We start from the raw sequence: 23,904 nt of genomic DNA, 5'->3' as shown, positions 1-23,904 counted from the left end.
TCTTTCTTGGGAAACATGCTTCTCTCAACAAAATTATATCATTAAGCATAACGATCAACTCGAACATGGTAATTAAGTAAACCAAACACATGCCTTATCACAATCAGAATGCAGTGCTGGAATCAATGGTTATTTTTATGGTTATAGATTTTGTGTTTTTGTTTGCTTTTTATGTTCCAGGTCTCAGAGCACTTTAAATAAGAACTTATACATCCAAGCTCTATATATAATTTTCTCCACACGTCTTCAATAAAAAAAATAAAATAAAATAAAATAAAAACTGGAAAGACACATTATTTCTTTATCTCTCACTCTTGAATCTATTGGAATGGAATTGTTTATTATCGTTGCTCCTTTGCTAAAGATAAATCGAAACATGTATGAGATTACATCAAGATCTAACCTAATGTAAGAAATTTTATTATTCGCGCAATAGAATAAAATACAATAATCCATAAAAGAAAAGGTTACTGCTCCACAGACTTGACCGTTTAAACAATTTTAACTTTTGTGCAAAATAAAAAATAACCCGGTTATTTTCATATCCTTGTCACCTCCAGTGCACATACTGGAGGAAGCCAAACCCTAAAGTAGGGAGCTAATGTATAATTTGACAATTTTGGAGCAATAATACTTTTTGACAAAATGATTATTATTGTCGGACATTTAAATAAGGACATCTAATGAACCATACAAACACTAACTTTATATTTAAAAACATACCTTTGTTGTATCGACCAGTTTTGCCGCCATTGTTATTCTCTGAACAAAATCTTTAGAGCACAGGTAAATAGAGCTCCAAGCAAATGGGTGTCTGCCAAATTTCTCTACAATATCTTTGACTCTTCCAGATTGAGAAGCAGAAATAGCTGTCTTCAGAACTAGTAAAATGCTAAGTGCAAGCTTTACAAAGATTGTGGTATGAATTAGCGAAAAAATCAAAAAGAGGTCTCTATTATCTGTTTACATCAGTGACCAGCAGAAAAGGAATATAAAAATAAAAATCAATACTGGAAAGAAAATTCACTATTTACAGTAGATACACATCAGGTGAATAGGTGAGATAAAAGCAAAGGCTACAGATTACGTAAGAATAGGTGAAGCTTAAAGGTGTCTAATGATACAAAGCAAAAGACACAACAGTAGATGAGCAGGAGGTTAAAATTCCATGGTTTGTTGGTAGATCCAGTTGATCCCTGGGCATTATCTAGTGAAGAAATCTAATTGAATTTGTCATACTTTTATGGGCAAGACTTAAGTTCAGTACTTAGGTACTGTTTCTTAGATTCCCCTCTTAAAGTTCTATCATGTGGATTTTTTCTCATAGGATAGAAGTGTATTTTTAAGTTAAGTAGCCACATGGCTGAATCTTAAGAGGAGAACCTCAAGAACTGCACATAAAGTACTGTAGCTAAATTTTGTCCTACTTTTATTATAACTAACGATAAATTAAATCTGACTGAAATCATATCTATCAACATAATAGTGCCTCTCAAAAGCAAACAATGTTCAGCAAAGATAGGATAAAACTTCATTCAAGTGCTGTATTCGGTTCAGCCACAAGGCAGTCTATTTATAATGTTTGGTAATATCTTTAATCGAAGTAGTGACTTTTCTATCAAGACACTGCATTTGGATCAGCAGCAATGACATTTATACTTTCCTATAGTCTTCCTTTTTTATAGAACTTTTCCAAGCAAGATACTAGACTAAATCTAACCCAAACCCACCTCTTTATCATTTGGGCCAAGACTCATAGACTCCAGAATTTATATGTCAACTTCATATCTGCATGGAAAAAAATAAATCCTCTTCAATCAGTTTCTTTTGCAAGATGACATGCTACTGTCCAACAGTCATAGGCTCTTTTGGGTTTAACTTATCAGTAGTCTGCATTATCTGCAGTATCACAATTTTTTTCATAATCACCACTTATAATGTTTATTTTAATATATTCCTGCCAACTCAGTTCAACTAAAATTTATTTAGAAATTCTCAGTCTTGACTTTAAGCAATGCATCTAAATAGTAGTAACTGAAAAAATTTTCAAAGCATGAAATTTAAGCATTTACTTACAAGTTTCACATATTAACAGTAAGACAGATGTTATCACTTGTCAAATAGATTTCACGAAATTCGCTATGCCCTTAACCATGAGTTATAACTTGATTTCACTCCAACAAATCCCAAAACAAGAGACATATTTAGATAGATATAACTAGATCACAAACGGATTAGAACGTCAGACTATGGTTGATTTCACCTATCTAAATGGTCTTCAAATTTTCACATTTAAGAGCTAAAGGAGGTTTTGTAACGTAAACTTTCTCTTTCAATAAAATTGAACACTCATTTTGGTGTGGATAATGCCCTGTGTTCCAGAAATTTCCAAGCATTCCGCATAGTATTAGACACAGGTTTTCCAAATTCCAACAAACCCCTAATCCCTTTAACCCAATTTACAAGTTCTTCCAGGTCCATAGCTGCAACTTCCAATGTATCTATTGAGAATCATATAGAAATCTTTAAGGAAAGAAATTTCTATATGCATTAATTAAAAAATCTAAATCTGATACATAACCTCTGTGTTTATATACTAAGCCAGAGGAGAAAAAATCTTAAATAACTAATACACGTGTGCTAACTAACTCTACTAATGGATTAATTAAAGCACATGTCATTTAGCTAACTAATTGTAAACTACATGTAGCTTATATACTGCAGCATAAATACTGCTATTCTTTCACTTGCACAGCTCTGTAGTCTTCACTGCAACCTTCCTAAGCTTCAATCCTTCTCATTACTCCCCCTCAAGATGGAGTGAAGATGTTAAGAATCCCCATCTTGGTAAGTAATGAGATAAACTGTTGAGAGCTGAGAGGCTTTGTAAGTGTGTGTTTGGATACCAATGAAAAATTAAAATTATTTTAGTATTTAGCTTATTTTTGCTACTATTCATGGGTCTCACTGCACTTTTTAGTACTATTCATGAGGCCTGCTGTACTATTTCAACTAACTTTTTCCTTTATCTACAGTACTTTCAACAATAAGTTTTCAGTTTCAGCAAAATAAGTGATATCCAAACAGACCTTAAGTAAATCAGCTAATTAATGCTTGGTAGGTACATGAAAAGTTTTAATCAATTTAGCTTGAATCTTTTCCCTTACAAGATGACAATCTATTTCTATGTGTTTTGTCCTTTCGTGAAACACAGGGTTTGCTGCTATATGTAAGACAGCTTGGCTATCACAGGATAATGAAACTGATTTGGAATGATCAATAACTAAGTCTCTAAGTAATTGTAGTAACCACATGATTTCACTAGTAGTGACAGCCATTGCTCTATATTCGGCTTCAGCAAATGATCTAAAAACTGTTGATTGTTTCTTTGTTCTCCAAGAGATTAATGAATCTCCTAAAAAAACACAATAACCTGTGACTGACTTGCTGGTATCTGGGCAAGAAGCCCAATCTGAATCTGTAAATGCCTAATGCAATTGAGAATTAGCACTAAAGAACAGACCCTGTCCAGATGTGCGCTTAGAGTATTGCAAAACCTTTTGTGCTGCTTGAAAATGAGGTAACCTTGGCTTATCCATGAATTGACTAAGCTGATGTACACTGTAATTAATATCAGGCCTGGTTAGAAATAATTACCAACCAACCTTCTATACGTAGTGACATCCTTCAAAGGTTCTTCAGTGTGTTTTGCAAGTCTACAATTTTAATCCACAAGGAACTTAGCTGGTGAAAGCCAACAACCCTGCCTCTTCTAACAATTCTAGTGTATACTTCCTCTGACACGTGTATACCTTTAGCAGACCTGGCTATTTCAAGTCCTAATTAGAACTTTAAAGGACCCAAGTCTTTAAGCTTAACTTGATCGTGTAACTAGAGTTTAAAGCTATTAGCAGCCTCTACTTTGTTGCTAGCAATCAATATGTCAACTACATACACCAAGACAATGAGAACTACACCTCCTTGAACCTTTGTAAATAATGAATAGTCTGATTTTGGTTGCTGAAAACCCTGTTCCAGTGTGACATTTGTAAGCTTAGCAAACCATTGTCTGCTAGCTTGCTTTAATCCATACAATGATTTAGTCAACTTGCAAACTTGAATCTCCCCCTTGCTAGCAACAGGTGGAACATAACCAAGGGGCAACTGCATATAAACCTCTTCATACAACTCTACATGAAGGAAAGCATTATTCACATCCAATTGGATGATACACCAATCCTGAATTGCTGCAACAGCTAGTAAGGTTCTAACTGTGACAAACTTTGCTACTGGAGAAAAAGTTTCAAAATAGTCTAAACCTTTGGCATCCAGTCTTACCTTATACCTCTATGCTTCCATCTGCTTTAAGCTTTATCTCTTACATCCAATTGCTTGTGCACCAAGTGGCAAAGCAGTAACAGACCATGTGTTATTTGCCGCCAATGCATCCAATTCAGCCTGCATTGCTTCTTGCCATTCAAGAAACTGGACAGCTTGATGATAAGCAGTTGGTTCAATAGTAGTGAGTAAAGCAATGCTAAAAGCTTTATGAGTGGTTGTGAGTTTGGAATAGGATAGAGTATCAGAAATAGGATATTGAGGTGTAGGAAGAGAGGATGGCAAATTAGAGGCTGAATTGCAGTGGTAACCAAGGAGATAAGATGGAGGTTTGGATACCTATTAGACTTTCTAAGATCAGGTTGAGTAGGAAGAACAGGTTCAGGAATAGCTTCTGCAGGAAATTGAATAAAATCAGCTGAATCAACTAGAAGGGTTCTAAAGTAGGATCTGGGAAAGAAGATTCATGGCTAGATTGTGGAATATGAGACTCAGTAGTAGAGATAGTAGGAAAATTAGATTGTGAAGAATGGAAAGGAAAGACATGTTCATGAAAATGAACATCCCTGGAAACAAAAATGGTTCTATTAGCTAAATCAAAGACCTTATATCCTTTGATACCTGCTGGACAGCCTAGAAAGACACATGGTATGGCTCTAGGATCAAATTTAGTTCTGTGATGACTAAGAGTAGATACAAAACACAGGGAACCAAACAATCTAAGATGTGAATATGGAGGAGAATGATGAAATAAAAGTTCATAAGGAATCTTGTTGTGCAATAAGCGACAAGGCAGCCTATTGAATTGAATTGGTATATAAGAATGAAATTTTAAAGCTCTTGCCACTTGTAAAATATGTTGGTGTTTCCTTTCAACAACAGGGTTTTGTTGAGGAGTGGCAACACAAGAAAATTGATGAAGAGAACCCTTTTGTTTAAAGAAATTTGGTAACTTGAGATCAGGGGCATTATCTAATCTAAAACATTTAATTTTGAATTTGAATTGAGTTTCAATCATTGAAAAGAAAACAGGAATATGTAAAGAAGCTTCAAACTTAGATCTCATTAGATAAAGCCATGTAGTTCTTGTACAATCATCCACAAATATTAAGAATTATCTGAATCCTTCAGGGGTTGGAATTGAAAAGGGACCCCATGTATCACAATGAATATGATCAAAAGCATTTTTAGATACATGATTTGCATGTGGGAAAGGCAGTCTCTTTTGTTTAGCTAAAGGACAAACATCAAGTAAATTGTTTTTTATTATCAATAGCCACTTGAGGAATAAATTTGGAAAGTAACATTTGCCTAGATATGGAAGGATGTCCCAATCTAGCATGCCAAAGATGTACATCTCGGTCTTTATCATGAGCAGAAGTAAAAGAGTTCAAACTAGCAGGTAAAACTGCAGAATTATTTGTACAAGATACATTTGAAACAAAAGATTGATAAGAAAATGAAGGAAATTCAGAGAGTGCAGTATCCAAAAGATATAGATTCCCCTTTGCTCTACCCAATCCAATCATTTGCCATGGTTGTAGGACCTGAAGATAGCAAAGGGTATTCAAGAATATTAAGCAACAAAATATGCTTTTAGTTAACTGACTCACTGATATTAAATTAAAAGAAAAAGTTGGCACACAAAGAACACTGTAAAGAGCGAGTGTAGATGTTAACTAGCCTATGTGTGTAACAACTTCCTTGCGACCATTAGGTAAATTGACAACAAGATTAACCGTCGAAGTGATAGTAGTAAGGAAATGGATCGAACCATGTGATCTGTGGCACCTGTGTCCAAGATCCAATCTTGACAAGAAATTGTAGAAGGTGGAGTGAAATTGGCTGAGAAAACAGAATGCTCAAGAGAAATAGTTGAACCAAGAAACTCACCTGCCTGTGATCAAAAGCTGCAAAGGTTGATGATTGTGGATACAAAGGTGCAGATTGAGTAATTACATGTGCAGCTTGTGGCGTTAAGGATTGTGTCACGGACTGATGATCAACAACATTGTTTCTCATTTCAGCAAATTGAGAACTAAGAATGTCGACATGCTTCATCAGTTCTTGACATTGGGTCTGAGCCTGTGACAATGTAAGACTAGAATTCTCAGAGATTGAAGATTGATTGGGCACCATAACAGCTGCAGCTTGGTGTGCTTGACCTTTGCCTCTATTCCTATAACCAGGAGGAAAACCATGCACCCTATAGCACTTATCAACTATATGGCCTTTCAATCCACAATGAGAACAAATAGGCTTATCTTCCCCTTTGTAATTAGAACCATGATTGGAAGAACCATCCACAAACGCTAACTTGTTCATTGCTGAAAGTGCCTTAGTCATCGACCTACTCCAATGTGGATAATTCTCTGTTGTAAGTGGTTGTGAAACCAAAATAATTCCTAGATTTTCTGCACTAGGAAGAAAATAAGGACTCAATGGTTTATCAACATTGACAGCAACGTAGAAGACCCTATTGGATGTGTAGAATGAGAACTTGTATTCTCAGAGGAAGCCATTGAAATCCTTCAGCAAATCAAGAACAAGAAATTCGAAAGAAGAAAACTCAAGAAAGAATGAAATCCGAAAGCCTAAACTCTGTTTGGAAGCAAAGAAACAGAAAGAAAATCAAAGAGAAATTGCTCTAGTACCATATTGAGAATCATATAGAAAGCTTTGAGAAAGAAATTTTTATATGCATTAATGAAAAAACCTAAATCTAATACATAACCTCTGTGTTTATATACTAAGCCAGAGGAGAAAAAATCTGACAAAGTGTGCTAGCTAACTCTACTAATGGATTTATTAAAGCACATGTCGTTTAGCTAACTAACTGTAAACTTCATGTAGCTTATACACTGCAGCATAGATACTGCTATTCTTTCACTTGCACAGCTCTGTAGTCTTCACTGCAACCTTCCTAAGCTTCAATCCTTCTCAATAGTATCAAAACACGTGGAATCTGAAGAAATATTTCCATCAGCTTTTATCTTCATTGAAGACCCAGAGTTATCATATTTTCCATTCCTAGACGCAGTTCCCACCATATCAGCTGACACATCTCTAACAATGTCTGAGCAATTGGTCTTTCCAATTCCATTCTTTGTAATATCTAACTCCAAATTTGCTTCAGGTGTTTTTGTCTCCTTAGATGTAGCACAAAGTAGCATTTGGGACACTTTTGAGCTACCTTTGCCTTGACGCACCATCAATTAAAAGCTGACACCTAGCCTCTCAAGTGTTCAAGTCCCCACAGCAAAGACCAAATTATTTCAGCAGAATTAACTAATGACACATGATGCCACTATTAACCAGAAGGTCCAGAAGAGCACATAGCCCATGGTAGAAAGAACTGGTAGGATTATTTTATAGAACTTTCATATCTATTAGGAGCACTTTCAATATGTGGGATACCTCTAAGACCTACATGTGTGAGATTTTGAATCATGGTATAGAAAAGTTTATCTTGAGTGATCACCAGGGCTCCAAAACACTTTATACCAAGCAGTTGGACTCGGCATATAAAGTAGAATTAATATTGCATACAAAATCCATACAATCACTGGAATCATGATATGCTAATTAACATATGACTGTAAATTTATCATTTTATCATTTTAGAACACACTAATAGATGACAAAATAGTATACTTATCAACAACAACAACAACAACAACAAAAAAAAAAACAAAAAAAAAAGATGAACAAAATAGTATCAAATTGATTTCTCTACTTACAGCCCAAAACAATTCAACTTGTGACTTGTATTACACTCATTAGATTCAAAAACAACATGCACAGCAGCAACAGAATTTGGGAAAGTTTTTACGTGTCCAAGTCATCCTGTTGAAATACCAGTCTTGTTAGGACCTGAAGGGCCTGGAAGCACCTCGTATATTCCAGATAAACATGCACAGCCATCTCATTGATCCAAAGATTATCTAATACATTCATACCTATGTGACTAAATTTGTACATTGAGACCAACATCTAAACACCTAAATATATTTCACAATAGCCTTGACACTCCTTTAACAAGACCAATGACTACAAGCCCAAGATCACCAACAAAAATATCATTGTATCATCCAAAACAGAAATAGATACGAATGCATAGCTCAGATACAATTCTAAGGCAATATACATACATAATTCAAAAAATAAAGCCATTAAGCTATGAGCTATCAATTACCGGATAACCAAACCGCTCCTCCCTCTATCCAACCAGAACTTTGCCCTTCACTTTCCTCTGCTCCAACATATACTCATGAACTCGCTCAGCTTTCTTTCTCATACCTACAATCATCTCCTCAGTCGCATCAATGATCTGTTTCGGCAAATGCAGTTCCAAATAATTGAACCACTCCCCGAGCGTCCCCTTCTCCAAATCAAACCCCTCCTCAACACCACAACCACCCTCACTTTCCACCTTATTATCATCACCAACAACTCCACCTGCCCCCGTGCCTTTATTCACATCAATTTCAACTTTCTCTTCTATATTCATTTCCTCCACATTCTCCAATTCCTCAACACCACATTCACCCTCATTTTCCACCTTATTATCATCAACAACAACTACATTTGGAGCCGCACCTTCATCAACACCAATTACAGCTTTTTCTTCCAAATTCGTCTCCTTTGCATTCTCCAACTCATCAACTAGATTACAATCCAGCGGCTCTTCACGTAAATTCTTCTTCGTTGGCCTGCCTCGCTTCTTTTTACCTTTAACCTCAACTTCTGCACACTCCACTCCGGAATTCTCCGGAATCTTCTCCAGCATTGAATCCGAAACCACATTCTTCACATTCCGAGTTCGCCGCGTGCCTGTTTTCAGACCTGGTTTCTCTTTCTCCGATTCAAGACCAATTTCCCCTGTTTCTTCACTCTTCAAAACCCGAGCTTTCCTCGGAGGAGCTCTTCTTCGATTGTCCAAATCCTCAATTTTCTCATCGCATTTAGCTTCTTCGCTCTCTTTCAAAACCCTGCCCATCCGGCCGCGATTATCTGCTACTGGTTCCACAATTTCAGGAACACCATCCTGGACTTCCTCTTCTTCTCCTTCTTCATAACTCTTCAAACCCCTAGCTTTTCTCGGAGGAGCTCTCCTCCGATTCCTCGCATCCAAAACCTCGCCTTTCTCAGCTTCTTCTGCATCTTTCAAAACCCAACCTCTCCGGCCCCGAATCTCCGAAACCTGTTCCACAGAAACTGTCTGGGCTGCTCGGCGCCTAGGGTTCCGTCTGATTTGGCTCTCATCGAGGCTGGAAACGATGTTGACAAGGATGGAAGTGTACTCGCCGATCTTGATAGAATCGCCGTCGGAGAGATCGTGAGGCGTGTTGGGTTGTAGCTTGGTTCCGTTGAGGATAGTACCGTTTGAGGAGTCGAGGTCGCGGAGGATCCATTTGGGCGACCCGGATCCGGATGAAAAATCGATAGAGAGGTGGTTGGAAGAGATGCCGGAGTCTTTGATAGGGAGGTTGTTGCCACGGACGATGCGGCCGATTCGGATGTTGGATCCGGGTTGATATTCTATAGACTCGCCTTTGCGTGGGCCTTGGATCATTACGAGCTTCAGAGCTGGGGGCTCCATTGTTTGAAATTGAATTGAAGAAGGCTGTCTACTCTTGTGAAGTTTGAAAGTAGTGAGCAAGTTCTCTGAGTCCGGGCAATGTCAAGACTCAAAGCTTCAAAATTGACCAAATTTGAATTATTGCTACGCGGGCTGCTTTGTGTAAATGCATTTCACCCAATCACACATGTAAGGTTATGTTTGTATTGGTTTTTATTTTCTATTTTTGAAAACTTGTTTTTTAAAATATAAAAAAAAAAATTGTATTTTTGAAATTAATAACATGTTTGGTTAGTTGAAATTAAAAAGATATTTTTTTGAAGAAATAAATAGAAAATACTAAAATATATTGTTACAAATATTTGAACTCCAATGCTAACTTATTAAATGAGACAAATTTATTAAATAAAATACGTTTTTTCATTAGCTTTTGAAAATTAAAAACTGTAAACAACCTATTGCATGTTTTCAGTATCCTTTACAATTTGAGTTTTGAGTACAATTTTTGTTTTCTGTCCATTTTGAGTTGCCAAACAAGTTTTCTTGTTTCAAAAAAAGAAAATTGTTTTTGGAAATAAAAAATAAGAGGAAGAAAAAAGTTACCATACATACCCTAATTTTCTTTTTCTTTTTTTTTTTCTTTTTTTTTAGAAACAAACACACACCCAAGGACAAGGGAAAAGGATTCTAACACAAAGGCACACCATGCAGTCAACTTACTAAATAGATAATGAATCCAAAATATAGTCTTCAAAATGAAATTATTGCCTTTTTTTTAATGAAATAATCTTTATAATTAAACTATTGAACTTCCCCCAAGTTCCCTTAAAATTTATCATGGTCTTATCCAAAAAAAAAAAATTAGTGGTGGCTGCACTTGCCAATTTTTTTTTAAACTTAGCAAAAAAAAAAAAAATATATATATATATATATATATAATTAGTTTAAATTAATCTATTTAGTAATTATCCTAACTTGAAAAAAATGTATATAAATACTTACAAAAAAAATTTATATCTATATTATTATTTAAGGGGTTTCCCCTGTTTGGACTGGATTTTTTTTTTTTTTCTAAAATATCTCTACATCCCTATGTTTAAGTAAAGACAAAACTAAAGGATAATCCGGTAAAAATATAACCCTAACTTCCACTATAACATTGCCTAAAAATAGGGTTACTCTCATTTTGATTTTCAAATTTATTTATCCACTTATAAGTTAGTTATTCATGTCTAACTTGCACTAAATTTTGCCTACAAAATAAGAACACTCTTTCACTAACCCACTTCTTCAAAGTTGTAAGTGCACAATTGCGCCTGGACCCCAAAAACACACGTGGGCTCAGGCCCAATGAGCCTTAAACAATGAAATTTGTAGAGTGTGAGCTCGTAATCAAGTCTAGTGATATTTGAAACTTCATGAACAGGCTAAAATATTACAGTGTTTGCAAATAAAAGACAAACAGGGCGAAGTAAACCTCCTCGGACGTAAGCCGAGGACCAATTATATATTATTTCTCTTTTCTTTCTCTCAAAGGTCACAGTTCTTAATATTTCTCTCCCTCTTCTTTGCCCTCTTTCCTCCTTAAATACTTCTTCTTCCCTCCTTAAATACTTCTTCTTCCCTCCTTATCCACGTGTAACACAAATCAACTTATTAGACACCTGTCCCCTCCACCACCCTCTGGAAGTCTTTAAATTATAGCAAGAAGGCTGACTTCCACTATTCAGGGGTCACTCCCCCATTAATGCGGCTAGAGAGGTAGGTGCAAGGTCTTTAATGTGGAGGTAGCAGCATTTTTCTAAGATATTTCTCTCACAATGTTGCGTCTGGAGGGTGCTTAAATCCCCCTCTTAACCAACGGTTTTTCCAGAACTCTACCTTGATCCTTTTGGCGAATCTCAGGGTCATTGCGGGTCTGTCCGAGGAGAGATTCGTCCTCGGACGCATCCTCGGACTCTCGACCCATAGGCCGACCTGCAGCTCTAGGGGCCTTTAGTCTAAAACAAATTAGTGCCCATCAATAAAGCCCAAGGCCCAAATACCCACCTAGGCTCTTTTAGTCCCCACAATAGCCCTTCAAAACTTTATTATTCCTCATCCGAGGAGAAAAATAGGGTTTTGATCCGACCAGAGCTCCCTTCACACGTTTCGTACATCACCATGCGTGTGGGGGTCGTTTCATTCCTAGAAAATGCCATTTGGCGCTTTGATTTCCAGAACGCGCGCATTTATGACTGCAAGTTACACCCTGTTTCCCACGTTCAACAGTGAGATGAACATCCAATGGTCCTCATCACCTCTTGAAAATTTGGGCGGGAAGAATCCAATTTTGAGGCCGCCTCTCGCACGTCATGACGTTTGGAAATCTGTGCCCTCATTCAATTCTTCAGAATTCAATCACATCAGAGCGTCAATCATCATCTTTTCTCTCCAGAAACCCGTGGAAACTCGCATAACTGCAAACTCGTAAGTCCTTACTTTCTCTACATTTTTCTCCTCGGATTCTGTTCTCGGCTTCCTTCTTAACCACATTCCTTCTTGAAGCTTGCCTTTTCCTTTCTCTTAGATGGGTAGATTTAAGTGTTTAGTTGATACCGCCACTGGGATGGAAGGCTTTAGGACCAAATACCATATTCCCAACGACATGGGTTTGAAATATTGTCCGGCAGAAGCCGTAGGTGGTTCTAGGAAGACGGGAGAGGTTATTATCCCCATGATTGCATTCATAGAAGGTGGGATGACCCTCCCCATGACCAATGCGCACCTAATGTTTTTAGGGTCTTAGGAAGTGTCGACGCTCTAAACGAGCAGATGGGCTTGAACCTCACTTGGCATGATGTCGTCTTCATGTACGAATGCCACAAACTTAGGAACGTAGGCTATTACATTAAATCTCAGTCTAGTGTAGTTAGGTTAATTTCTTGTCTGCCCAAGTCTAATAAAGGCATGAAGGATGACTACCTCATCGCCTCAGGCAACTGGCACGACGGCCCTCACTGCCCAGTTGTATGGGGAGACCCAGGTGTGATTCTTTAGGAGTTAATTTTTCTACCCCGAACTTCAATCTCAAAATCTTCTACTGTTTATTTCCTTTTACACATTGTCCATTTCGATTTCCCATATGCATTGCAGATCTGACCATACTTGGCTTTTTTGGTGTTCTTTCTTGCAGATAAGCAATTCGTGCACCCCCGTCTGAGCCACTGCAACGTTGCTGACCTAAACCGCGTACTTCGCTCAGAAGTGTTTGTGAGCGAAGACCTGCAACTTAGAGCAGCTCACCTAATACTAGGGTACGACCCAATATCCTTGGATTTCTAGGAGATAGAGAACGCGATTATCGCGGGAGATAGGAGGCGCAAGAGGATAAACGTAGCAAGGCCGCACTTTTTTGCTGACTACGACATCCCCGACGACCTCAACACCATCTTGTACTCGCGGCCCATCGCGGCGATCCCTCTCTTGACGCACTCTCAAGCAACTGCTGTCCCGGAGGAGCACGTGTCCTCTTCGCACATGTTGGACGACGAGATAGACTAGTTTCAGCTCAAGGACGTCGAAAGACCCCGAGGAAACCAGTTTGTCGTTCTCTCAGACGAGGAAGAAGAGCCTGTCTAGGCCTCCGAAGTTGCAGGTTTAATAGTTGCCCAGCCTGACGACGATTCCGAGGAGGAAGAAATGGACGTGCTCAGCGGCCTTCTAACTAAGAGAGGCGAGAAAGTTGCCCAAAAAGAAGCGGGAAGGTCCCAAGTTCCTCCGACCTTGCCACCTCCCCCTCCTCCAACTGATCCTAAACCTCCAATTGAGGAGCCTAAGAAGAAAATGAAGGGAGAGGCCGAGGAGGCTAGTGGCAAAAAATAAAAGAAGCCAAGACAGCAGCCACAACAAGCCCAGCAGCGGAAACTGGACAAGGGCAAGGGACGTGCCCGTTCAGTTAAAAATGGGGAAATTAGGGATATGGCCGAAGTGCGCCGAGCGCCGGCTACCTGGTCTCCTGACTTGAGATTGGACAAAGCACCAGTCTCTTGCCAGTCCAGCATTAGGGCACTCCAGCAAGGCCACACCCACCATCTGGTCGAGGCGTTGGAACGTCCCCTTCTGCTACCCAAGGATATGGATGCCTTGGAGAAAACGAGCCAGCCTCAACTGTTCCTTTCTTTAAAAAGGGACTTAGCCCTGGTATGTCTCTCTCCGTGCGTACACTTCGTTCTTTATAATATCTGGCTATTTGTAAATGTTTTACTACTCCTAACCCTCTAATACTTTGTCACAAGCCGTTCAAGAGGTCTTTGCTGCTGAGAAGTTCATGGAGGATTCTCGGAAGAGGGCCGGAATGGAGCAAGAAATTCATCTGGAGACTGAGAAGTCCTTAGGCCAGGCCCTAGCTAAAAACGAGAGACTCTCCTCTCAGTTGGCCAACTTAAAAAGAGAAAGAGACGACGCCGAGGCCAATCTGAGAACGATGAGGACTCAAGTGGAGGGGCAGCGCAAGCTTCTTCATCAAAAGGATGATGAGCTCTCCCAAGCCCAGAAGGAATGCTCGGACTTGGAGAAGGAGCTTGCGTGACTGAAGGAGGAAGCTAGCACCTTCAAGAATTCTCTAGAGGCCGCAAAGCAGGCAAGTTACAAGGAAGGGGTAGCTGCAACGGAAGACCAGCTGACAGAGGCTTTCGCGGTCGTGTGCCGAGAATACCAGCAGGTCTGGGGGGAAGCCCTAAACGTAGTAGGAGTTCCTTCAGCCTCCGAGTTGAGGAAGTCCGAGAACATTTGGCTTCCCCTGGACATACAGGAGATAGAAGAGGCTCCTGCTGCTGCTCCTGCCCCTAAGACAGTTCCTCCTGCTCTTCCTCCTGTGATCCCAGAGCTCATTCCGAATCCTATAGAACCTTCAGGTTCCAATAAAGAGAAGGAAGGGAGTGGGGGTGCCGAGAAGGGCCTAAGCCAAAGTGTGGAACCTATCATCCCTCCAACCACTACAACAGACAAAGGAAAACAAGTTCTGTCTTCCTTTGAGCTGGAATTAAAAGACACTGAGGCTACCATCACTTCTCAGCAAGACCCTCCTCCGAAAGCTTAGGGTCATGCTTAGGGCTTCTTTTTCTCTGTACTTAGAATTTTCCATGTAATGATGTATATCGACATAATTAAAGAAAGACAGTTTTATTTGATTTTGATCTGAATTGTGTTTATTTCATCTTTTCATCTTTATGCTTACCATAAAAGTTCTCATTAGCACACAGCGAAAGAAAGAATGAGATAAATAAGTCCACTTTCTGGTTTAGCTGGTAAGCAGTACCTCATTTTGCAAACCTATGTGATGCTTAGGACTTGTAACCTAAAATGCTAATTTTAGTAAAGTGTGGGGTCCGAGGACCCTACCTTATCAAATTTCTGCCTGACACTTAAAAACATATAACTTAAGACTCCATTTTAACCACGGTTTTATTCAACAAACAATCAGATATCAATTTTAACAAGGTATAGGGTCCAAGGACCATACTTAACCAAGTTTCAGTTTGATATTTAGTAATATATCAATTTCCACCAAGTATGTGTCCGAGGACCATGCATAACTAAGTTTCTGTTTGAAATTTCAGAACAGTAACTTAAGATGTTAATTTCCCCAAAGTAGAAGGCCCGAGGACCCGACATAACTAAGGTTCTGTTTAACAAATACTAAGATATCAATTTTCACTAGGTATGTAGTCCGAGGACCATGCATAACCAAGTTTCTGTTTGACATTTCAGAACAGTAACTTAAGATGTTAATTTCCCCAAAGTAGAAGGCCCGAGGACCCGACATAACTAAGGTTCTGTTTAACAAATAATAAGATATCAATTTCCACTAGGTATGTAGTCCGAGGAACATGCATAACCAAGTTTCTATTTGACATTTCAGAACAGTAACTTAAAATGTTAATTTCCCCAAAGTAGAAGGCCTGAGGACCCGGCATAACTAAGGTTCTGTTTAACAAATAATAAGATATCAATTTCCACTAGGAATGTAATCCGAGTACCATGCATAACCAAGTTTCTGTTTGACATTTCAAAACAGTAACTTAAGATGTTAATTTCTCCAAAGTAGAAGGCCCGAGGACCCGACATAACTAAAGTTCTGTTTAACAAATGATAAGATATTAATTTCCACTAAGTATGTAGTCCGAGGACCATGCATAACCAAGTTTCTGTTTGACATTTCAGAATAGTAACTGAAGATGTTAATTTTCCCAAAGTAGAAGGCCCGAGGACCCGGCATAACTAAGGTTCTGTTTAACAAATAATAAGATATCAATTTCCACTAGGTATGTAGTCCGAAGACCATGCATAACCAAGTTTCTGTTTGACATTTCTAGAGTTGTAATTGATAAGTCCATATACATTTATAATTTAAACCATAAATGACAAAAGTGCCTTTTATTAATAATAATACCTTTGAAGGTTGTTTACATTCCATGGGCGTTGTACAACTTTTTCATCTAAATCAGCTAGTCGATATGACCCTGTGCCTGCTACAGAAATAATCCGATATGGTCCTTCCCAGTTCAATCCTAGTTTTCCCCAAGCTGGGTTTCTCGTAGTACCTACAACCTTTCTCAGAACCAGATCCTCAGGCGCAAGTGGCCTGAGCTTCACATGGGCATCATACTCTCGTTTAAGCTTCTGCTGATAATAAGCCATTTGAACCATAGCTGTTTCTCGCCGTTCCTCAACTAAATCTAGGCTCTTCTCCAGGAGGCCGTTGTTATTCTCTAGGCTAAAAGTACTCGTCCTTAGTGTGGGGAAACCAAACTCTAAAGGTATCACTGCCTCGGCTCCATAAGTCATAGAGAATGGCATTTCTCCTGTGGATCTACGCGGCGTAGTTTGATACGTCCACAGAATATGTGGTAGTTCTTCCACCCATCTGCCCTTCGCATCGTCCAGCCTTTTCTTGAGTCCACTAACTATAACCTTGTTAACGGCCTCGGCTTGCCCATTTCCCTGAGGATAAGCTGGAGTGGAGTATCTATTAATGATGCCCATGTCACTACAGTACTTCCTAAATGCTCTACTATCAAATTGAACCCCATTGTCCGAAATGAGTGTATGTGGTACCCCAAATCTAGTGACAATGTTTTTCCAGATGAACTTCTTCGAATCAACGTCCCTAATATTTTCCAAGGGCTTGGCCTCGACCCACTTGGTAAAGTAGTCAATGCCCACGAGTAGCCACCTTTTGTTTCCTACTGCCCTCGGGAATGGCCCCACTATGTCCAATCCCCATTGAGCGAAAGGCCAAGGACTGGAAAGAGGGTTAAGAACTCCTCCAGGCTGATGTATGTTAGGAGCGAACCTCTGGCATTGATCACACTTTCTTGCATAATCCTAAGCTTCTCTCTGCATATTGGGCCACCAATATCCCTGAGTCAGGGCCCTATGGGGCTAGGGACCTTCCCCCAGTGTGGCTTCCACAAATCTCCTCATGCAGTTCTTCCAAAAGTGCATCCGTTGACTTGGGGTGCACGCATAACAGGTATGTTCTGGAGAACGATCGTTTATACAACTTCTGATCCTCAGACAACTAGAAACGTGTTGCCTTTCGACGGATCTTGTCTGCCTCAGACTTGTCCCCGGGAAGAATGTCATTTTTTAGAAAGGATATCACAGGGTCGATCCAACTAGGTCCAGACCTTATTAAATGGATACGGGGTGCACCGACGATGGCAAGAGCTGGCTCTAGCAAATCTTCAACAAGGATAATCCTAGGCAATCCCTGGGCTGAGGATGTCACCAAGGTAGCCAAGGAGTCTGCATATGTATTTCCACTTCTAGGGACGTGAGACAGGATAAAGGAATCGAATTTAGATTGTAAACGTTTGACCTGAGTCAAGTATCCTTGCATTCTAGGGTCCCTAGCCTCCATGGTCCCCATCACTTGGCCGACCACTAACTGAGAATCCGAACGCACATGAACTCCCTTTCCGCCCATCCTATGCACCATGTTCATACCGACCAAGACTGCTTCGTACTCGGTCTCATCATTAGTAGCCGAGAATGCCAACCTCAGAGATTTTTCAAAGACAATTCCCTCAGGGGATACCAGGACAAGTCCGATGCCAGATCCATTCTAGTTAACTGCCCCATCAACGTACACTTCCCAAGTGGGAGGTCCTATGCCCGTGATCACGCCAACTGATTTTTCATCCATGTGTGATTCCTTCACAGCTTCCTCCAACAATGGTTCCGCGAATTCCGCCATCAAATCTGCAAGAACCTGGCCTTTTATTGAGGTGCACGGCATGTACTTGATATCATAAGCTCCCAAAATAGTTCCTCATTTAGCCACCCTTCCAGAGTAGTCAACGCTGCGCAAAACTGACTTAAGAGGCAGTTGGGTCAAAACCACAATGGTGTGGGACTGGAAATAATGAGGAAGTCTCCACGTGGCATGAACTATGGTTAAAAGTGCTTTTTCCAAAAGTAGGTAACGCACCTCGACCTCATTCAGAGTTTTACTGACGTAGTAGACCGGTCTTTGCACCTCACCGTCGTCCCTTATGAGGACTAGGCTGACCGCATGAACGGCCACTGCTAGATATGCAAACAGTTACTCATCTACTTCAGGCCGAGACATAATAGGTGGCCGGGAAAGATATTCCTTAAGTTGTTGGAAGGCTACAACGCATTCCTCGGACCATTGGAACCCCCTCCACTTATTCAAAATTTGGAAGAAAGGCTTGCATCGGTCAGCCGACCGAGAAATGAACCTGCTGAGAGCAGCGACCATTCCGGTCAATTTCTGAACTTCTTTAGGATTTCGAGGTGGCTGTAAGGTCTGAATAGCTCTGACTTGCGCTGGATTCACCTCTATACCTCTATGAGTGACCATGTAACCCAAGAACTTCCCAGAAGTTACACCAAAAGAACACTTCGAAGCTTTAAGACGCAACTTGAACTTTCTAAGTACCTGAAAAGTGTCGGCTAAATCCTTCACGTGTGCAGATATCATCTTACTCTTCACTACCATGTCATCCACGTATATCTCAATGGTCTTTCCAAGCTGCAACTCAAACATTCTGGTCATCATCCTTTGGTAAGTAGCCCCAGCATTCTTCAATCCGAACGGCATCACTTTATAGTGATAATTCCCTGTTGGAGTAATAAAGGCAGTTTTCTCCCCGATCTTCGCTGCCGGTGGGGATTTGGTGATAACCACCGGAAGGCATTCAAAAAGCTCATCCGAGGATGTCCGACGGTGGCATCCACTACGGCCGATGCGCGGCATCGGGAATGAGTCCTTTGGGCAGCTTTGTTTAAATCTGTGAAGTCCACATATACTCACCATTTCCCACTTTTCTTTGACCACAACCGTGTGCGCCACCACTCCGGATAGAAAACTTCCTTAATAGCCCCGGCCTTCGAGCTTCGAGCACCTCTTCCTTAACGGCCGAGTGCTCCCGCGGAGGAACGCTGAGGGGGCTGCCTTCTAAGTGGAATAGCAGGATTAACGTTCAAATGATGACAAATGAAGCTTGGGTCAACCCCCGGAGCCTCATAGGGGTCCCAGGCAAAAACATCAACGTTTCTCTTTAGAAACTCCACCAATTCCATCTTCTCCTGGTGTGGTAAACATACCCCAACTTGGAAGAACCTTTCAGGATCATCCGATATCAAAAACTTCTCAAGGTCTTCGCATATGGCCTCCTCTGCTGTCACCACGTCGGGCACATCCAGAGTCGTTAATTGCTATAAGTTTTTCACAGCCGAGGTCGAGGACTGCGGTTCGGTCTGATGCAGCACTACGGCCGATATGCATTGCCTGGCCATCAATTGGCTGCCGAGAATCTCTTCAATGCACTCCCCCGAAGGGAACTTAACCTTAACATGCAAGGTGGAGGAAACGGCTCCCAGAGCATGCAGCTAGCGCCGGGCAAGGATGGCTGTGTATGGAGAATATGCATCGACAACGATAAAATCCACCTCGACCGTCTCGGAGCCAGATTGCACGGGCAACTGAATCTGTCCCTTTGGTATAACGGCTTTCCCTTCAAAACTTATTAACGGCGAGTCGTAAGGGGTGAGGTCCTCTAATTTCACCTTTAGCCCCTTAAATAAGTCAGGATACATGATATCTGCGCCGCTGCCTTGATCAATCATTACCCTTCTCACATCATAATTCCCTATCCTCAGAGTAACCACTAGGACGTCGTCATGGGGTTGGATGGTCCCAACCTTATCTTCCTCTAAAAATCCCAAGACGGGCACATTTAGCTTCAATCTCTTCGACTTGGACCCCCCTCCTCGGCTTGGGAGTCCAAAACTGCCATCACCCTAGTAGGACATGAGCCAGTCCTACCAGGCGCAATGAAGATAACGTTGATCGCTTCCAAAGGAGGCCGAGACGAGTTATTCCTCTGATTATTCGAGCCAGACTGACTGCCCTGCCTGCTAGGTTGGTACAGGTGCTGCTTTAACTTTCCTTCGCTAACAAGCTACTCCAAGTGATTCCAAAGGGTCCGACAGTTCTCGGTAGTATGACCCACGTCTTAATGGTACTGACAAAAGAGATTCTGATTCCTCTTGGCAGGATCCCCTACCATCTTACTGGGCCATCTGAAGTAGAGTTCCTTACGGACCTTCTCCAGTAGCTGGTGCACCGGCTCTCGGAATACAGTATTAACTGTCTGAGGTGCCGACGAGCCAGACTGGCCGGAGTAATCTCTTTTCGGCTTGTTGTTGTGATACCTGTCCGATCTGAAATCCCTTCTCCCCTGCGGGATAACCTTTGCCTTACCCTTCCCCTGCTGTTGGTCTTCCTCGATTCTTTTATATTCGTCAATACAGTCCATGAGGCGACGTACACTCCGTACGGGTTTTTTGGTCAAGGACTTCCTCAAGTCATGATCAGTTGGAAGGCCCACTTTAAAAGTATTGATCGCCACCTCATCAAAATCACCATCTATCTCATTAAACATCTCCCAATACCTGTCGGAGTATTCTTTCAACGTCCCGCCCTCCTTCATAGCCATAGACAACAGTGAGTCCAATGGTCGCGGAACTCTGCTGCATGTAATAAACCGTGGCGCGAATGCTCTAGTCAGTTCCCCAAACGAACTTATAGACCCTGATTTAAGACCGTTGAACCACCTCATAGCAACAGGTCCCAAGCTAGAAGGGAAGACTTTGCACATCAAGGTCTCATTGTGAGAATGCACAACCATTCTCTGGTTAAAGTGGCTCACATGTTCCACTAGGTCGGTCCGGCCGTTATAAATGGTGAAGGTGGGCTGGGTGAACCTCCTGGGGAGCCTCCCATTCTCAATCCTGCGTGAGAACGGCGATTTGGAGAGCTGGTGCAACGCCCAGGTCATGGCATCGTTCCCTAAGCCCCTTGAGGGGAGCTTCCTGCTCCTATGACCCGATAGGCCATCCTCTTCACAAGAGGATGTTCTACTGGGGGGCGACCATGACCTCGAACTATAACTACTTCCCCAGGATTTCTCGGAAGAGGTACTGGATAAGGGTGAAGCACGCCTCCGCCTGACGCGACGCAGCTTCTTCTTAAGGTGATCAATCTCCTTCTGCATGGCTTTAGCACCATCTTCATGGGCGGTACTGGCACCTCCACTGTGAGTATGACTCGTTCTAGGATACTCGATGTGAACGCTACCCTCTCGATCCCTTCGGCGCTCAAGACGCTTGAACAGATCCTCAAGTTGCGATCCCTGAGATTCTGCTTGGTGTGAGCCTAAGCCTGCCATGGTGTTCAAGTTCTGCCATGCTAGATTCCCACAGACGGCGCCAATTGTAAGTGCACAATTGCGCCTGGACCCCAAAAACACACGTGGGCTCAGGCCCAATGAGCCTTAAATAATGAAATTTGTAGAGTGTGGGCTCGTAATCTAGTCTAGTGACATTTGAAACTTGATGAACAAGCTAAAATATTACAGTGTTTGCAAATAAGAGACAAACAGGGCGAAGTAAATCTCCTCGGACATAAGCCGAGGACCAATTATATATTATTTCTCGTTTCTTTCTCTCAAATGTCACAGTTCTTAATATCTCTCTCGCTTTTCTTTGCTCTCTTTCCTCCTTAAATACTTCTTCTTCCCTCCTTATTCACGTGTAACACAAATCACCCTATTAGACACCTATCCCATCCACCACCCTCTGGAAGTCTTTAAATTATAGCAAGAAGGCTGACTTCTACTATTCAAGGGTCACTCCCCCATTAATGCGGCCAGGGAGGTAGGTGCATGGTTTTTAATGTGGAGGTAGCAGCCTTTTTCTAAGATATTTCTCTCACACCGTTGCGTCTGGAGGGTGCTTATATCTCCCTTTTAACCAACAGTTTTTCCAGAACTCTACCTTGATCCTTTTGGCGAATCTCAAGGTCATTGCGGGTCTGTCCGAGGAGAGATTCGTCCTCGGATGCATCCTCGGACTCTCGACCCATGGGCCGACCTGCATCCTGGGACAAATTAGTGTCCATCAATAAAGCCCAAGGCCCAAATACCCACCCAGGCTCTTTTAGTCCCCACAAAAGTAACTATACGTTTATTTTTATTTTTTTAAAATAGAAAAATAAGTTAAACAACTCACACTGTTTTTTTCCTTTAAAAAAAAAAAAACCTTATATTTATCCAAAAACAAAACAAAATATCAACAAAAAAAAAAACTACTAATAGTTATCAAAAAAAAAAACTAAACTACTAAATAGATATATACACTTATAAATTAGATTCTCAATATAAAAATTATATATATAAAATAAAAAAAAATTTTTTTTTTTTTTGCTACGACCACTAAAGAAAAAAGAAAGCCTCATCACACGCGCAAAGCGCATGTGATGAGGCTAGTACTATATTAACTTATTTTGACCATCCTAATAAAAATGTTAAACAACATAACCTAAGAATCACTAGAATTTGAATTCATAAAAAAAAATAATAGTAATGCTACATCCACAATATTTTCACAATAAATTTGATGTGATAAGCTGTTACTAATTTTAATTTGGGCTTGTTGATGCTCATTTTGGAAAAGCCCAACAATATAGGCAGGAAAAGAGTTATTGGATTGGGCAGGAAAAGAGCTATTGGATTGGGCAAAAAACTCATCAAGCCCAAATGACAAGAATAATGGGTCATAAGCCCATAAAGTAAACAAATGGGCATTGGGAAAAGCAAATGAGCCTAAAGGAGCCCAAAGGAAGAAGCAGTAAACCTATGGGCATTATATGATGTAAAAAAGTGAGAATGGGCCACAGCATGCCCAAAGTAATGAAGTATGAAAGTAAAGGGTTGATGAAAAGCCCATAAACCTCAAGGATGAAGGATATGGAAATTAGGCCAAGGAAGTTCAAAAGAGTTAATAAAAACCCATGGGAATGTAGAGTTAGAAATGGGCCAAGGATGCCCAAGGGAAGGAAATGGGCCGAGGATGCCCAAGAAGGAAGTAATAGGCTAAAGGAGCCCACAAGCAATGTAATGGGTCAAGAAAGCCCAAAGTAACACGAGTATAAACTCAATGACAATATTAGGACATTGTAACTAATTGAGGGAAGAGCATGTAGTAGGCTTGAAAGAGGCCCAACAAGCATGGATCAAATAGCACCGCAGCAGGAATAACAGAATGGCATGGCAGGAATACTGGCAAGCCAATGAAAGGAACAAATAGTGGACTAAAAGAGAGAAAAGCTCACACTCAAGCAAGGCCCAGCCCTTGGGGAAGCAAGTCATAAAGAATGGAGAATCAAAAAATAGTTCACGCCACAAGAGGTCAAGAATGAGCAGCAGAATGCACAGGCAAGCCTCTAGTCCATGGCAAACGCATGAGCAGCAAACAAGCTTTGGACATACACGGAAGTGGAGCACGCACAAGGTCCAAGCACCACCAACCTGTACCCAACCAATATAAGAGTGGTGGGTCATGGGTCAAAGGTAAGAGAGGGTATGGTTTGGCGGTGGGGAGAAGGGAAAGCCTATTCTGCGGTTCGCGCT

The 23,904-nt window shown here is 40.9% G+C and overlaps 2 protein-coding genes across 3 annotated transcripts; both read right to left on the bottom strand.

Annotated features, from left to right (window-relative positions):
• Nucleotides 1-439: 439 nt before the first annotated feature.
• On the bottom strand, nt 440-10,067 carry LOC142624412 (FHA domain-containing protein At4g14490-like). Of its 2 annotated transcripts, none has more exons than XM_075797978.1 (2): nt 8,534-10,067; nt 440-903 (listed from the first exon to the last, which is right to left on the bottom strand). In XM_075797978.1, the coding sequence occupies exon 1, from the start codon at nt 9,938-9,940 to the stop codon at nt 8,558-8,560; it is 1,383 nt and encodes a 460-aa protein (XP_075654093.1). In that variant the 5' UTR covers nt 9,941-10,067; the 3' UTR covers nt 440-903; nt 8,534-8,557. The 2 variants fall into 2 exon arrangements, with proteins under 2 accessions (XP_075654093.1, XP_075654092.1); XM_075797977.1 differs by lacking the exon at nt 440-903 and adding an exon at nt 5,701-5,885.
• Nucleotides 10,068-17,483: 7,416 nt separating this feature from the next.
• LOC142624965 (uncharacterized) lies at nt 17,484-17,825 on the bottom strand. Its single transcript, XM_075798683.1, has one exon. It carries the CDS (start codon nt 17,823-17,825, stop codon nt 17,484-17,486), a length of 342 nt encoding a protein of 113 aa, XP_075654798.1.
• Nucleotides 17,826-23,904: the final 6,079 nt, after the last annotated feature.

Source organism: Castanea sativa, chromosome 2, assembly GCF_040712315.1.
Source record: "Castanea sativa cultivar Marrone di Chiusa Pesio chromosome 2, ASM4071231v1".
NCBI classification, from domain to species: Eukaryota; Viridiplantae; Streptophyta; class Magnoliopsida; order Fagales; family Fagaceae; genus Castanea; species Castanea sativa.
The sequence above is the reverse complement of the archived record's forward strand: the minus strand, read 5'-3'. Positions and strand labels throughout refer to the sequence as shown.